General features: G+C 46.7%; 1 protein-coding gene across 1 annotated transcript; it reads right to left on the bottom strand.

Annotated features, from left to right (window-relative positions):
• Window positions 1-2,633: 2,633 nt before the first annotated feature.
• LOC138661638 (heat shock 70 kDa protein) lies at window positions 2,634-4,985 on the bottom strand. The gene has a single exon (XM_069746471.1). It carries the CDS (start codon window positions 4,900-4,902, stop codon window positions 2,971-2,973), a length of 1,932 nt encoding a protein of 643 aa, XP_069602572.1. The 5' UTR covers window positions 4,903-4,985; the 3' UTR covers window positions 2,634-2,970.
• Between the last annotated feature and the right edge of the window lie 11,513 nt (window positions 4,986-16,498).

Raw genomic sequence — 16,498 nt, 5'->3', positions numbered from 1 at the left:
ACATCAGAAAGGGGTTGGTGGTTTTGGGTCTGACACCTGCGCAACCATTCTCAGCTCATGTAAACAGCTGGAACTAGTGATGAGTGAGTATACTCATTGCTGTAACATCTGGACGCTGCGGCTGTTCAATCCGCATGTAATCCTGAACGTGGACACATACCCTTAAATGTTTAGCCACGCCAAGGGTGAACCGAGCACAGGGTCGGACTGGCCCACCGGAGAACGGGAGGATTCTCCGGTGGGCCCAGGCACTGACACCTGCTGGCATATTGGCCAGCAGCTGCCTAGGGCCCCCACTGCTCCAGGGCCCCCCCCAGCCAGTGGAGTGTCGCTAATAGCGGCACACTCAGCTGCTATGGGGCACTTGAGTCAAGGGGGGCCCTTCTGGTGCCAGAGAGCAACAGATGGACAGAAGCCTGTCCCTGCTACTTAAGAGAAATGAATATTCACGCTTCCCCATGCCCCCATGGGCGTCGAGAGGCGTGAATACCATTTCACTTTAATGGCAGGCAGCGTTAGCCGCAAGCTGAGGCTAACACTGCCCGCCGCTGCTGCTGAATGGGGGGCCCCCGGAGGTTGGCACCTAAAGGGTGGCGATCCTTGATTGCGATCCTTGCAGCTTGGGACCAGAGCGGAGCTGCAGGGATCCACGCCATCCTCCTTCCTGCCCGGCACTTCCTGTCTGAATCAGCGCGGCTGGATGACGTCATCATTCAGCGCGGCTGTTTCACACAGAAAGTTGCTGGGACGTGCTGCGGCTGCTGGGAACGTGCGGAGGGGTGAGTGGGTGCTGTGTGTGTGTGCCTGCTTGTGTGCGTCCCTGCCTCCGTTTGTGCAGTTGTGTGTGTGGGGGGGAGGCAATAATGATGGTGCTGGAGGCCATGATGATGGTGGTGGAAATGGTGATGGTGGTGGGGGCAATAATGATGGTGGTGGGGGCAATGATGATGATGGTGGTGGGGGCAATGATGGTTGTGGTGTAAAGGACAAAGATGGTAGTGGTGGAAAGGACAATGGTGGTGGGGAGGAGGCAATGATGGAGGTGGTAATGAGTACAATGGTGGAGAAGGCTGCATTATTCCCTATGAGGGGAGCTGTATTATGCCCTATGGGTGGCTGCCTTATGAGGGGTTGGCATTATACTGAGGGGGCTACATTATATTCTGTGGAGGGGCTGCATTATGCCATATGAGGGAGCTACATTATATTCTATGGGGGGGGCTGCATTATACCGTATGAGGGGGTTGCATTATTTTTTGTGGGGTGCTGTATTAGACCCTATGAGGGGGCTACATAATTAAGATGTGTACTACGTTATATTATGCCCTGATATTAGCGTGTTTTACAGCACAATTGATGGTCTTGAATGTATTTCTATGTAGCTACATAGTGGGCCCCAAGAATGATTTTCTCTGGTGGACTAAGTAAATAACTTGGCACTCAACAGATAGTAAGTGATGAGTTTAGAACAAAAGGTATTTATTACTTGAATTGCAGTCCAATTAAACGTTTCGGTCAAACTTTTGACCTTCTTCAGTAAGCCGACTGCTAGTTTCACGGTAGATGTAAGAAATCAAAAAAGGGGAGGGGGCAGGTCCTATGTTGTAGTATTTCAACAAGCGGCGGACACCGCGTTGATGCGCACTACCAACTTCTTCTACACTGGAGTGATTCTTTCCAGTTTTCCTATTTTCTTGGAGACTCACTTATAGTCTGCCATGTTAGACATTATACTACTACTTCGGCTCTGTTAGCCTGCGTATATCTTAGTGTATTCATTCAACGCCACCAGTATTTCATTGGGCATTTTCTCCCATAATATAAATACACTTTAGTCCTCCGCTAATTATGCACATAAGACTATCTTCCTAAGTTCTACAATTGAATCTAATTATTAGATGCTTACGCCATTGTTGGACAGGTCTATACAATACTACAACATAGGACCTGCCCCCTCCCCTTTTTTGATTTCTTACATCTACCGTGAAACTAGCAGTCGGCTTACTGAAGAAGGTCAAAAGTTTGACCGAAACGTTTAATTGGACTGCAATTCAAGTAATAAATACCTTTTGTTCTAAACTCATCACTTACTATCTGTTGAGTGCCAAGTTATTTACTTAGTCTACTTACTGGTGTGGGAAACCTATCTTGAGCACCGACACAGCAGTGCCACGATATATTTCACTGATTTTCTCTGGTGGGCCCAAGGTGCTCCAGTCCGACGCTGACCGAGCACATATGCTTGCTTTCAACAGTCATTCTGCATTTTTGAGCTTTAACAAGTGTAAATACCAAATTTACCCTTCCATACACAATAAAAAGGAAAAGGCTGACTGGAACACTTTTCTGACTCATTTAGTGGATATGCCCCTAAGATCATTAGCTTAAAAAGGCAACTTATGAACTAGAACACTAAAAATGATCAATTTCTATAATAGCAACAGCTCTTCGAAAAGGGGGTCCAACAAGTACAACTACCCACCATCATAGCGCTATGGCACATCTTAGTTACCCTTCCCCCAAACAGTACTGAAATAGAGATCATCAATTATTGGTATGTAAAGCCAATCTATGGTATATAACATTGTAAGATCAACACCCAAAAAAAATAAATCGAAAAAAAAATAGGCATGTCAATTCAACAAAATAAGTTTATTAACAGATTTAAAAAAAAAAAAAAAAAAAAAATCAAAACAGACATGTAAAACATAAAAGTCGCCACAAATACACAGGTACAGTACCATTTCTCCTACATAATATAGACTATAAAGGACAAGTTGTTTCCAAAAATAGGTCACATATCCAATAGCAAGTTTGTTTATCTACACAATTCTATTCCAGAAAAAAAAAAGTTATGGTCCTTAGCATATGTAACTTAGAATAAACAGAACAGTCGTATCGGTTTCTCTTTTGGAGAAATTCTGAGTGCAAAATAGAAGAACAAAAAAAAAAAAAAAAAGTTCAAAGTTCTCAATCCACCTCCTCAATAGTGGGCCCAGAGCTGCTACCCTGCCTGGCCTGTGTACCACAGCTGGAACTGGGCATTCCCCCTGGCATACCTCCCTGGTACATCTTGGTGATGATGGGTTGGCACACCTTCTCCAGCTCCTTTTGCTTATGGGTATATTCCTCTTTCTCAGCAAGTTGGTTCTTCTCCAGCCAGGTGACGGTCTCCTTACACTTGTCTGAGATTATCCTCTTTTCATCATCACTGATCTTCCCCTTCATATTCTCATCTTCCACCATACTCTTTATGTTGAAGGCATAGGACTCCAGGGAGTTTTTGGCAGTAATTTTCTCTCTCTGTGCATCATCATCAGCTTTGTATTTCTCCGACTCTTGCACCATCTTCTCAATCTCCTCTTTGCTCAGTCGGCCTTTGTCATTAGTAATTGTGATCTTGTTCTGTTTGCCTGAGCTCTTGTCCTCAGCAGACACATTGAGAATACCGTTAGCGTCTATGTCAAAGGTCACCTCAATTTGGGGTACACCTCGTGGAGCTGGAGGGATTCCGCTAAGGTCAAATTTACCCAGCAGGTTATTATCCTTGGTCATGGCTCTCTCACCTTCGTACACCTGAATGAGGACACCAGGCTGGTTGTCAGTGTAGGTGCTGAACACTTGGGTCTGCTTGGTAGGAATGGTAGTATTGCGTTTGATGAGGACAGTCATAACCCCTCCAGCCGTCTCCAGACCCAAAGACAGAGGAGCCACATCTAGAAGAAGGAGATCCTGCACTATATCAGACTTGTCTCCCATGAGGATGGCGGCCTGAACAGCAGCCCCATATGCCACAGCTTCATCTGGATTGATGCTCTTGTTCAGATCTCGCCCATTGAAGAAGTCCTGTAGCAGTTTCTGCACCTTGGGGATACGGGTGGAGCCCCCCACTAGGACAATCTCATGGACCTTTGATTTGTCAAGCTTGGCATCTCGCAAGGCTTTCTCGACAGGCTCCAGAGTACCACGGAAGAGGTCAGAACACAGCTCCTCAAAGCGGGCTCTAGTGATTGAGGTGTAGAAGTCAATGCCCTCATAAAGGGAGTCAATTTCAATGCTTGCCTGGGTGCTGGAGGACAGAGTGCGCTTGGCCCTCTCACAGGCAGTTCTCAGTCTCCTCAGAGCCCTCTTGTTTTGGGTAATGTCCTTTTTATGTTTGCGTTTAAATTCTTCAACAAAGTGGTTAACCATTCTGTTATCAAAGTCCTCTCCACCCAGATGAGTGTCACCTGCTGTGGCCTTCACCTCAAAAATGCCCTCATCAATAGTGAGGATGGAAACATCAAAGGTACCACCGCCCAGGTCAAAGATGAGGACGTTGCGCTCCCCACGGGTTCCCTTATCCAAGCCATAAGCGATGGCAGCTGCTGTTGGTTCATTGATGATCCTCAGCACGTTGAGCCCGGCAATGACACCGGCATCTTTGGTGGCCTGGCGCTGGGAGTCGTTGAAGTAGGCTGGCACGGTGATAACGGCATTGGTGACTTGATGACCCAGATAAGCCTCTGCCGTCTCCTTCATCTTCTGCAGCACCATAGAGGAGATTTCCTCCGGGGAGAACGTCTTCTGCTCTCCTTTATACTCCACTCTCATTTTGGGCTTTCCCCCATCACTCACCACCTGGAAGGGCCAATGCTTCATGTCACCCTGCACCACAGGGTCATCAAACCTTCTGCCAATCAGCCTCTTGGCATCAAACACGGTGTTCTGGGGGTTGAGCGCCACCTGGTTCTTGGCAGCGTCTCCGATCAGTCTCTCGGTGTCAGTGAAGGCCACGTAGCTGGGGGTGGTGCGGTTTCCCTGGTCATTAGCGATTATCTCCACCTTGCCATGCTGGAAGACCCCCACACAAGAATAGGTGGTGCCCAGGTCAATGCCAATCGCCACTCCTTTGGATGCCATCTTCTGTCAGGATTTGTGCAGTCAGGACAGGTGGCTCAGCCTGGAAGAGCTGCAGAGCTTGTATCAGAATGCGACCGTCTTCAGTAACTGATCCTCCGCACTGCTCCGGCTCTCAATATATGTGTAGAGTGCAGACACGTCACAACCTTTCTAACCAATCAGAACGCGGTTTTTACACGCTGCTATCGGCGCTAGGCAACCCTCCCGAAGTTTCCCGAGTGTTCCCAGCAGAGACAGCCAATCACGGCGCAACTTACCTCACAGACTACGGAGAATATTCGCGAGAGTTCAAGCAAAGTCCAACACTCGTCCAATCAGCGGCGGTAGCTGTAACTGACGTCACATCTCTGGGAGAATTGTCCCGAGAGTTCCATGCAGGGCAGGGCAGGGCAGTCAGGGAGCTGCTCAGCCAATCAGCGTGAGGACTGAGGGCGGGCAGCGCCTGACAGTGCAGGAAGATTCTGGAAAATGCGCGGGAACTCGAGAAGGAGATTCTCTGACAGGAATTAGGAGTGTTAGTAACCGCCGTGTGTGAGGTGAGGACGCTGAGGTGTGAGACGTGCGGGGAAGAAAGTCATGACTGGAAATTTGTAGATTCAGTAAAGTGACAGTTTGGGGATCTAGTTGTGCGTCCACAGCAGCGATCTTGAGTGTCATCCCTTTAGATCTGACGCAGTGGTGTGTATTAGGACCTACCTCAGAATAACTGCTGCCCAGAAGATCTAACCCACTAAGGAGTCTCCGATTTTGATTATTTTGGTTTTTCTCCTCATCCTCCATTATCCCGGTGAGGACTCGCTTTTTTTTCCCTCTGGTGATCGGACATTTTCACTGGTACCATTGGGTCGTAACTACCAGCGCTTTGTTAAATTGTTATATTTAACAAATATATTTACCTGAAATCGAAGTTGAGCTAAGCCCACCGGCATCAGGGGCTTATCTACAGCATTCTGTAATGCTGTAGATAAGCCCCCGATGTTACCTGAAAAAGGAGAAAAAGACGTTAGATTATACTCACCCAGGGGCGGTCCCGCTGCTTGTCAGGTCGGATGGGCGTCTCCGGTCCGCTCCGGCGCCTCCTATCTTCTTTCCATGACGTCCTCTTCTGATCTTCAGCCACGGCTCCGGCGCAGGCGTACTTTGCTCTGCCCTCTTGAGGGCAGAGGATAGTACTGCAGTGCGCAGGCGCCGGAAAGGTCAGAGGCTCGGCGCCTGCGCACTGCAGTACTTTGTCTGCCCTCAACAGGGCAGAGCAAAGTACGCCTGCGCCGGAGCCGTGGCTGAAGATCAGAAGAGGACGTCATGGAAAGAAGATAGGAGGCGCCGGAGCGGACCGGAGACGCCCATCCGACCTGACCAGCAGCGGGACCGCCCCTGGGTGAGTATAATCTAACGTCTTTTTCTCCTTTTTCAGGTAACATCGGGGGCTTATCTACAGCATTAAAGAATGCTGCAGATAAGCCCCTGATGCCGGTGGGATTACCTCACCCGCGATTTTCGGGGTGACAGGTTCCCTTTAATTGTCCCGCACTGGTTGGGAGGTATGTGATATTACCCGGTCAGCTGAGAGCTCTGAGTCCCTGCACCCAGTCCGCAAAGCAGCAAACCACATGATGGCTGCTCTGTGCGCACAGGACCTGTGATGAGGTCACAGGATGGGAGGAGTCAGGGGTCACATGATCGGGAGGACATCCTTGTACAGGACTCAGCTGGTTTCCATGGGCGCCGGAGGAGGGTAAGTGTATGTGTGAGGTCAGGAGGTGTTTACAGTGTGGATGTAGCAGAGCCGTGTGTGTACGAGGTGTATGGATCATAGCAGCGTGTGAAAGGTGTATGCAGCGGAGCCGTGTGCATGAGGTGTACGGAGCGCAGCCGCGTGTGTACGAGGTGTACGGAGCGGAGCAGCATGTGAAAGGTGTACGGAGCGGAGTCGTGTGTAAGCGGTGTACAGAGCCATGTGTACAAGGTGTACAGAGCACAGCCGCGTGTGTACGAGGTGTACAGAGCGTAGCCGCGTATGTACAAGGTGTACGGAGCGCAGCCGCGTGTGTAAGAGGTGTACGGAGCGCAGCCGCTTGTGTAAGGTGTACGGAGCGCAGCCACATGTGTACGAGGTGTACGGAGCGCAGCCGCGTGTGTACGAGGTGTACGGAGCGCAGCCGCGTGTGTACGAGGTGTACGGAGCGGAGCAGCCGTGTGTGTACGGAGCGGAGCAGCATGTGAAAGGTGTACAGAGCGGAGCCGTGTGTACGAGGTGTACGGAGCACAGCCACGTGTGTACGAGGTGTACGGAGCAGCATGTGAAAGGTGTACGGAGCGGAGTCGTGTGTACGAGGTGTACAGAGAACAGCCGCGTGTGTACGAGGTGTGCGGAGCAGCATGTGAAAGGTGTACGGAGCGGAGTCGTGTGTAAGAGGTGTACGGAGCACAGCCGCGTGTGTACGAGGTGTATGGAGCACAGCCGCGTGTGTACGAGGTGTACGGAGCGGAGCAGCATGTGAAAGGTGTACGGAGCGGAGTCGTGTGTAAGAGGTGTATGGAGCCGTGTGTACGAGGTGTACGGAGCACAGCCGCGTGTGTACGAGGTCTAGAAAGCGGAGCAGCATGTGAAAGGTGTACGGAGCGGAGTCGTGTGTAAGAGGTGTATGGAGCCGTGTGTACGAGGTGTATGGAGCGGAGCAGCATGTGACAGGTGTACGGAGCGGAGTCGTGTGTGTAAGAGGTGTGCGGATCAGAGCAGAGTGTGAAAGGTGTACGGAGCGGAGCCGAGCCACGTGTGTACGAGGTGTACGGAGCGGAGCCACGTGTGTACGAGGTGTACAGAGCAGAGCTACGTGTGCGGAGCAGAGCCATGCGTGTACAAGGTATACGGAGCGGAGACGCGTGCGCAATGTGTATAGAGCGGAGCCGTGTGTGTACGAGATGTACGGAGTAGTGCCGTGTGTGTACGAGATGTATGGAGAGGAGCCGTATGTGTATGAGGTATACGCAGTGGAGCCGTGTTTGTGTAAGGTATACGGAGCGGAGCAGCGTGTGCAATGTGTATGGAGCGGTGTGTGTACGAGGTGTACGGAGTAGTGCCGTGTGTACGAGATGTATGAAGAGGAGCCGTGTGTGTATGAGGTGTATGGAGCGGAGCTGAATGTGTATGAGGTGTATGGAGCAGTGCTGAATGTGTACGAGGTGTACAGAGCGGAGCCGTGTGTGTATGAGATGTATGGAGTGGAACCATGTGTACGGAGCGGAGCCGTGTGTGCAAAGTTTACAGAGCGCAGCCGCGTGTGTAGGAGTAGCTATGTGTGGCCATTATACGGTACGAAGTATCATGTGCTGCCAATACATCATGTGCAGTGATTATACCGTATGGAGCATCATGTGTGGCCATTATACAGTATTGAGCATCATGTGCGGTCATTATACAGTATGGAGCATCATGTGTGGCTATTATATATTATGGAGCATCATGTGCAGTCATTATACAGTATGGAGCATCATGTGCGGCCAATATACAGTATGGAGCATCATGTGCGGTCATTATACAGCATGGAACATCATGTGCGGTCATTATACAGTATGGAGCATCATGTGCGGTCATTATACAGTATGAAGCATCATGTGCGGTCATTATACAGTATGAAGCATCATGTGCGGTCATCATACAGTATGGAGCATCATGTGCGGTCATTATATAGTATGGAGCATCATGTGCGGTCATTATACAGTATGGAGCATCATGTGCGGTCATTATACAGTATGGAGCATCATGTGCGGTCATTATATAGTATGGAGCATCATGTGCGGTCATTATACAGTATGAAGCATCATGTACGGTCATTATACAGTATGGAGCATCATGTACGGTCATTATACAGTATGGAGCATCATGTGGAGCCAATATACAGTATGGAGCATCACGTTTGGCTATTATACATTATGGAGCATCACTGTGCGGTTATTATACAGTATGGAGCATCATGTGCAGTGATTATACCGTATGGAGCATCATGTGTGGCCATTAAACAGTATTGAGCATCATGTGGGGTCATTATACAGTATGGAGCATCATGTGCGGCTATTATACAGTATTGAGCATCATATGGGGTCATTATACAGTATGGAGCATCATGTGCGGCTATTATACAGTATTGAGCATTATGTGGGGTCATTATACAGTATGGAGCATCCTGTGCGGCTATTATACAGTATGGAGCATCCTGTGCGGCTATTATACAGTATGGAGCATCATGTGTGGCCATTATACAGTATGGAGCATCATGTGTGGCCATTATACAGTATGGAGCATCATGTGTGGCCGATATACAGTATGGAGCATCATGTGGGGTCATTATACAGTATGGAGCATCATGTGGGGTCATTATACAGTACGGAGCATCATGTACGGTCATTATACAGTACGGAGCATCATGTGCGGTCATTATACAGTATGGAGCATCATGTGCGGCCATTATACAGTATGGAGCATCATGTGCGGCCATTATACAGTATGGAGCATCATGTGGGGTCATTATACAGTATGGAGCATCATGTGGGGTCATTATACAGTATTGAGCATCATGTGTGGCCATTATACAGTATGGAGCACTGTATGGCCATATTTTTTTGTTTATAATTAGTCTTTATGAACAGTGTGATCAGCAGTGCTAAATGGGTGTGGTTGGGACGTGAATATGGGTGTGGCTAGTGAATGGGTGTGACCAGAGGCGTGGCCTAAATGATTGCCCTAACACAATGTGAACCTAGCCTTATACTCTATATAGCTGCCTGAAGAATGAGCATGTAATTTCTTTAAAGGTATGTGCACATGATCAGTAAACGCTGCAGGTTGAACACTGTGCACTTGTCCATGATGACCTCGGGCCCCAATATGTCCGAAGGATCACACAGGTAGGGTGGCTTGTCATCTCATTCTGAGAGCATGAGCTGACACACCTCCGCCTTGCATCTGAGACGCTGCTCTAATGCTGTGCACTGAAAAAGCACTGCAGAGTATAAGGCTATGTTTCCACAGGACGTATTTCTTCAGGGTTTGCTGCGGATTGGACGCTGCGTACAGCTGCAGCATAGTGGAGAGGATTCTATGAAATCCCATCTCCACTATGCATACAAACACGTCGGTGGCAGACCTGCATATACGCACATGCGGTGCGTCTTTCTAGACCGCAGCATGTCTATTTATCTTGCGGAGACGCTCAGTCTCCGCAAGATAAATGACACAGTCTATGTACAGTATAGGATGCGGTGATTCCGCCTGTGTTCAATGAGCATAGGCGGAATCACAGCTTGTACAAAAGAGGGCAGCGCTTTGGGCGGAGCAGGGTATCCGCTGCGTCCAAAGCACTGGGATTCCAGACCATAAACACATAGCCTTGGGGTATGTTTCCATTGTCAGGAATGGCTCAGTATTTGCTCAGGTTTTTGACGCAGTTAAGATCTGCTTCTGAGTTCACTGGCAGGTCACATGAGTTTTGGATGCGTTTTTTCCGCATGCTTTTTTGATGCGTTTTTTTCATTGGATGCGTTTTTTTGTCACTGGAAATAAAGCTAATTGAAAGTTAGCTTCTGGGAAGGAGAAAAAAAAATTTCCTGTATGCAGATATGTTCCCTCGTTCAGTAAACACTGTGGGTTGCAGCGTCCAGCTGTTACACCATAGTGGATGGGATTTCAAGAAATCCCAAGCCCACTATGTGTGCACCAATGCCCGCAGCTCACCCGCAGAGATGGACATGTGGCGTGTCTTTCTAAACCGCAGCATGTCAATTCATGTAGTGGAGACACTCCATCTCCACTGCGTAAATTACCCATACACTTTCATTAGATGCGGTAAAACCGAATTATCTTCCTAGTTGCATGCGTATTAAGTGCTGTAACGCAGCTTACTACGCATGTGTACTTTTTACATAACGGCGAATCTTGTGACACAGCCAGACGTACATGACACAGAAAGTGTAGGAAAGCACAGAGAGAGGTCCCCTCCTTTTTTAATAAATAATTAAAAAAAAATAGCTTGGGGTTTCCCTATATATGTTAACCAGCCAGAGTTACAGGGGATGGGTGAGGATACACTAGGTGAGGGTAGAGCTGGTCATGTGGCGCTTCAGTAGACTGGGGATCACTGCAGGTTGTAGGCTTGTCGGAAGAGGTGGGTCTTCAGGTTCCTTTTGAAGGTTTCCGTGGTAGGTGAGAGCATGATGTGTTGGGTTAGAGAGTTCCAGAGTATGGGGGAAGCACGGGAGATGTCTTGGATGCGGTTGTGGGAGGAAGAGATGAGAGAGGAGTAGAGTAGGAGATCATGAGATGATCGAAGGTTGCGTGTAGGTAGGTAGCGGGAGACCATGTCACAGATGTATGGAGGAGTCAGATTTGTATGTCATTGTTAGTGTTTTGAACTGTAGCCTCTGGGCAATAGGAAGCCAGTGAAGGGCCTGGCAGAGAGGAGAGGCTGGGGAATAACGGGGAGACAGGTGGATTAGTCGGGCAGCAGAGTTTAGGATGGATTGGAGTGGTGCCAGAGTGCTAGAAGGGGGGCCAGAGAGTAGGAGGTTGCAGTAGTCAAGGCGGGAGATAAGGGCATGTACTAGTGGTTTTGTGGTTTCATGGTCAAGGAATGTACGGATCCGGGAGATGTTTTTGAGTTGGAATCAGCAAGAGGAGGCAAGGGCTTGGATATGTGGCTTGAAAGAGAGGGTAGAGTCAAGGATCATCCCGAGGCACCGAGCGTGCGGGACCGGGGAAAGTGAGCAGTCATTGACATTGATGGATAGGTCGGGTGGAGGGGTAGAGTGAGGTGGGGGAAAGATGATAAATTCTGTTTTGTCCATGTTCAGTTTTAGAAAACGAGCGGAAAAGAATAATAATAATAATAATAATTTTTTATATAGCGCCAACATATTCCGCAGCGCTTTACAAATTATAGAGGGGACTTGTACAGACAATAGACATTTAATTTTCATAGTCCTATTTCAGACAGGCTGAAAACACTTCAAATATCAGTAACAACCATATTCCCAGGTGAAGGCAATAGCTACCCAGGAAAAACGAAGTGCAGAGGAAAAAGTGTAGTTAAAATTTATGTTTATTTAACAAATAATAAAAACATATTAGTTACATCTACTATGTAAGGGGAGGGGAAGACAGGGGGAATATATGCCACCAGACAAACACTGGGGAGACGAACCTATTCTGGCCCCTGTATAATTAGAGCCCCAAATGATAATGTGAATGTACATCCAGTACATGCAGATAAAGAGCACAGTATGGCACAGAGATGATCTCCACACTAAGGATATGGGTACTATATGACCATAGACGAGTAACACTCCAAGCAAACAACACATGAGAGTCCTAAGTTTAAATCCAGTAGAGCAGGAAATGCTAACAAGCTGGAAGGTGGATTCCCAGTGAAGAAATGTAAAAGAAAAAGTTCCTGTTAGGGAATAAGCGATAGCAAGGAGATCTAAACGGCTGGTCACACAATTGTTTACCTGTATGGAGGTGCACAGCAGTGCAGGGGCACAGATGGCGAGCAGTAGGCATGGATCCCCGGGCGCCCGACAAGCGCTGTTTCGCCTTAGCTTCTTCTATAGGGGGCGAGCATAACAGAAATACAGTTCAAAACAGATACCAGGAGGAGTGAGGGCCCTGCTCGCAAGCTTACAAACTATGGGAAGGAGGAAAAAAGGATGAAATAGCAGACAGACATTGCGGGATTTTGGTCAGTAAGGAAGTGAGGTCGGGTCCAGATAAAGATCGATTATTGTAAAAAAAAAAATTGTGATCTCATTTCTTTTCCGACCTCTTCATTTACATATTCCATTGAAGAATGTTTACACACACAGAGATAGATCTATAGATACATAATAGATAGATTTATCGATAGATAGATATATCTATAGTAAAAAGATATCAGAGCAGCACAAAAAGTCAAACAGATAAAGAGGACAAAAATCGGGTGCACGGCCCCCCAGGCATAGACCAAACCTTAGCAATAGGAATCCAAAAAATGAAGGCAGCACGTCACTTGTAGTAGAAAAGCAGGTGCTACTTTTATTAGCCCATCACAATGCAACGTTTCGGTTCTTGTGGATGTGAACCTTGAAGAGGTTACTTGAGTTCAGGCTCGCTTAACGACAATCAATCTCCTCTCCTGCGGGTTAGAGGCATTGATCGCCTATACCCTGGTAATCGGAGGGGTGATCTAAGCACCAAGCTAGCACAGAAAGAATGCAGGTGGATAACGCTTCTTAATAGTATGACTCCAAATGGTCTGAACGAACAATGGGGTTTTGCGAGTTTTCTTTGAGTCTAATTGGAGTAATTATTCGTTTTGGATCAACTCCCACAGTATATATATTTTTCTTCCACCATATTTCTTCTGGGATCGCAGCCTTGATTTATGCCTGTTCATTTTCTGAATTTTGTATCAGTTTAGCTTTCTAATTTAGCATCAATAAAAATTATTCTATTCTATTTGGGTTCATATATATGCGTGTGGCTTTTTTAGTTATGTAATGTATATTTATGTATGTAATTTTCTCAATTAACCATTGTTTTTCTATAGGTGGGGCATACTACATTGATAACAGATATATATATATATATATATATATATATATATATATATATATATATATATTTTTTTTTTTTTTTTCTCATTGTTCACATATTCCTTCTGTTTTTGGTTGATTTATTTATTAACGATTTTTCCCTCTTTTTATATATATTTTTCTTTATATATATTTGTCTTTACATTTATTTTTCATAATTTTTTATTCATTTATTTTTATCCCTCCTTTTATTATTTTTCTTTTTGGTTACCAATTATTATCCCTTTATAATAGCTTTAATCAACCCCTCCCCCTTTTTGTTTTTTTGTTTCTTTGTATTTAGATGTTATTATTTTTGCCTTCCCCTATTTTCTTCTTAGGTTTAATTAATATCCTTTGTTGTCTCTTATTTGGATCAATGGTTTGGCTCCCTCACTATCCATTCAGTATCTGTCGATTTTGCCCTTCTCTAACATGGCTGTGGAGGCGCTGTGCGCCGCTCTGCGCATGCGCCGGTTGTGCTACGTTCCCTGGTGCTGTTGGGTGCGCCGCCGACTGTGACTCACGTCGCACTCGGTGACGTACTTCCGGCTCCGGGGTAATGGTGGTGCCGCTGGTGCATGGTGAGTGCGGCGCCCGGTAATTATGGCGTCTCCTCTAATTATTATCTACAGCTGTGTCGCCGCTATATATCGCCCATTCACTCTGTCTCCCTCACTCCCTGACGAAGCGGTAGCGAAACGCGCGTTGGAGTGCAGTGGGGGAGTGTGTTGTGTCTTCTGGTCAGTATCATCTTATGCTACCCATTTATGTTTATGGTTTCTTTATCATTTGGGATATCCTGATATATTGCCCGATAATATACTGGGCTATTAGTCGTTTCATATATTCTTTATATTGAATGTGGCTTTGATTAATTGTATTTGATCTATTACCATATACTGCACTGTAATCATTAAAAATTTGGTTCTTTATATATCTTATTTAACTATTTTTGCACTATGCACTTTACAGTTAATTATTATTATATGGTGCAACATATGGTTACATAAACTCAGGGTACCGTTGATTAGCTGCTTTATTTTTTTGCACTGTGCTCTCTACAAATATTAATTTGCCGCATCATATATGCTAGGTGCTAATCAATTATTTTTGACCAGTCCACAAACCCATCCCCCCTATATTACTTTACATAGATATTATATATATATTTTCTTATGAATAAATTGTTTGTTTTTATTTTTCGTCTCCAGCATGTTGTACATGCTTTTTAATCATCTTGTTGTACAATCATGTAGTGTTATGTTTTATTAAATAAAAATTATATGTTGTTATATTGCCTTCTGGATACTTTTCTTTTGGGTTTATAGCGCTTAACGGCAATGCTGCGTGGGAATTTTCTCACAGCGTTGCTGGTGAGAGAATGAACTTAAGTGACCTCACTCTCGGCAGCGGCGGGGGATATACATTGCGGAGGATTACCCCCCGCTGTCAGTTCATAGTGTGGCCCCTGTAGAGCGCTGACATCGCCCGATGACACTGTTCTACATGGGAGATTGTCGTGGGATACTCGTTCTCGTTATTAACTTGACTACGGCAGAAAGGTAAGTACAGGTTGGTTTATTATGTTATTTTTATTACAGGAGAATCGAGGGCTTCGGGGACTAGGTGTTTGGTAAGTGTGTACTCTGTTATGTGTTGTATGTTGTGTGTATGTACTGTAATACGTTGTGTGTTCTGTATGTTTTGGTTTTTTTATACTACTGACCACAGCCATTGTATGATGGGGCTACTTTCCCATGCTGTCACTGTGAGCATTCATTGCCGGATGGGAGCAGTAGTTCTATCAGACAATGGCTGCTAAGGCCAGTCTCACAGATAATTCTAGTGCCGGAAAAATCGGTACCGGAATTATCCGTGTCCGTGTGCTCACGTGGCACATCAGTGTGGTACACGTGCGGCATCCGTGTGCCGACTGGGTACCACACGCACCGTGCAGGAGACAGCGCTACATTTAAGCGCTGTCCCCTGCATCTGGTGCTGAAGCCCCATTCATTTCTTCTCTCCAGCAGCGTTCGCTGGAAAGAAGGAATGAATAATCTTTTTTTTGTTTTTGTTTTTAAAATAAAGTTGCCGGTAATCTGAAAATATATTCAGTGGAGGATAAAAACATCAGCAATTACAAAGGATCAAAAGCGATATCAACGCGGTTCTGGTGACAAAGCACACTTAATCATGATATGATATATGGTGCCACTTATTACAGTAATGAATATGCGGCTCCACCCCTATGGGAGGTGGAGCCGCATATTCATCAATGTAATGTGTGGCACCACGTGACCGCTCATACAGGACAAGCAGCGACGCTGAGAGGATGCAAGCGCCGAGGGAGCTGGGTAAGTATTTTAATGCCAGCGGGCGGGCGCACAGGGGGTGGGAGGGGGCAGATTACCGGCAACTTTATTTTAAAAACAAAAATAAAAAAAAAAAGATTATTCATTCCTTCTTTCCAGCGAACGCTGCTGGAGAGAAGAAATGAATGGGGCTTCAGCACCACACGCGGGGGGACAGCGCTTACAGTAGCGCTGTCTCCTGCACGGCACACGGACAGCATGCGTGTGCGGTACGTGTTTTACACAGACCCATTGACTTTAATGGGTCCGTGCAATATGTGCGCTCCCACGAACACTGACATGTCTCCGTGTTTTCCAAACGGACACACGGTCCGTGAAAACACGCTGACATGTGCAGAGACACATTGATTTTAATGTGTTTACGTGAGTCAGTGTCTCTGGTACATGAGGAAACTGTCACCTCACGTACCGGAGCCACTGACGTGTGAAACCGGCCTTACACAGACATGCAGACACACAGACCCGCACACACATTATGCCCGCATAGTCACCGCCCACACACTCCCTCCTCCCGATCTGCAGCATTTCATTTGCAGCAAACCTGGGGATCTTTTTTATATCTGCGGGTTTGCTGCGGATGTGCCTGACTCAATGGAAGTCAATGGATGCAGAAACGC

This window comes from Ranitomeya imitator, chromosome 2, assembly GCF_032444005.1.
Source record: "Ranitomeya imitator isolate aRanImi1 chromosome 2, aRanImi1.pri, whole genome shotgun sequence".
Lineage (NCBI taxonomy): Eukaryota > Metazoa > Chordata > Amphibia > Anura > Dendrobatidae > Ranitomeya > Ranitomeya imitator.
This window is presented reverse-complemented; position numbering and strand designations above follow the sequence as displayed.

Coding starts and splice junctions, on each gene's coding strand:
- LOC138661638 (XM_069746471.1), bottom strand. CDS start 4,902: ATGGCATCCAAAGGAGTGGCGATTGGCATTGACCTGGGCACCACCTAT.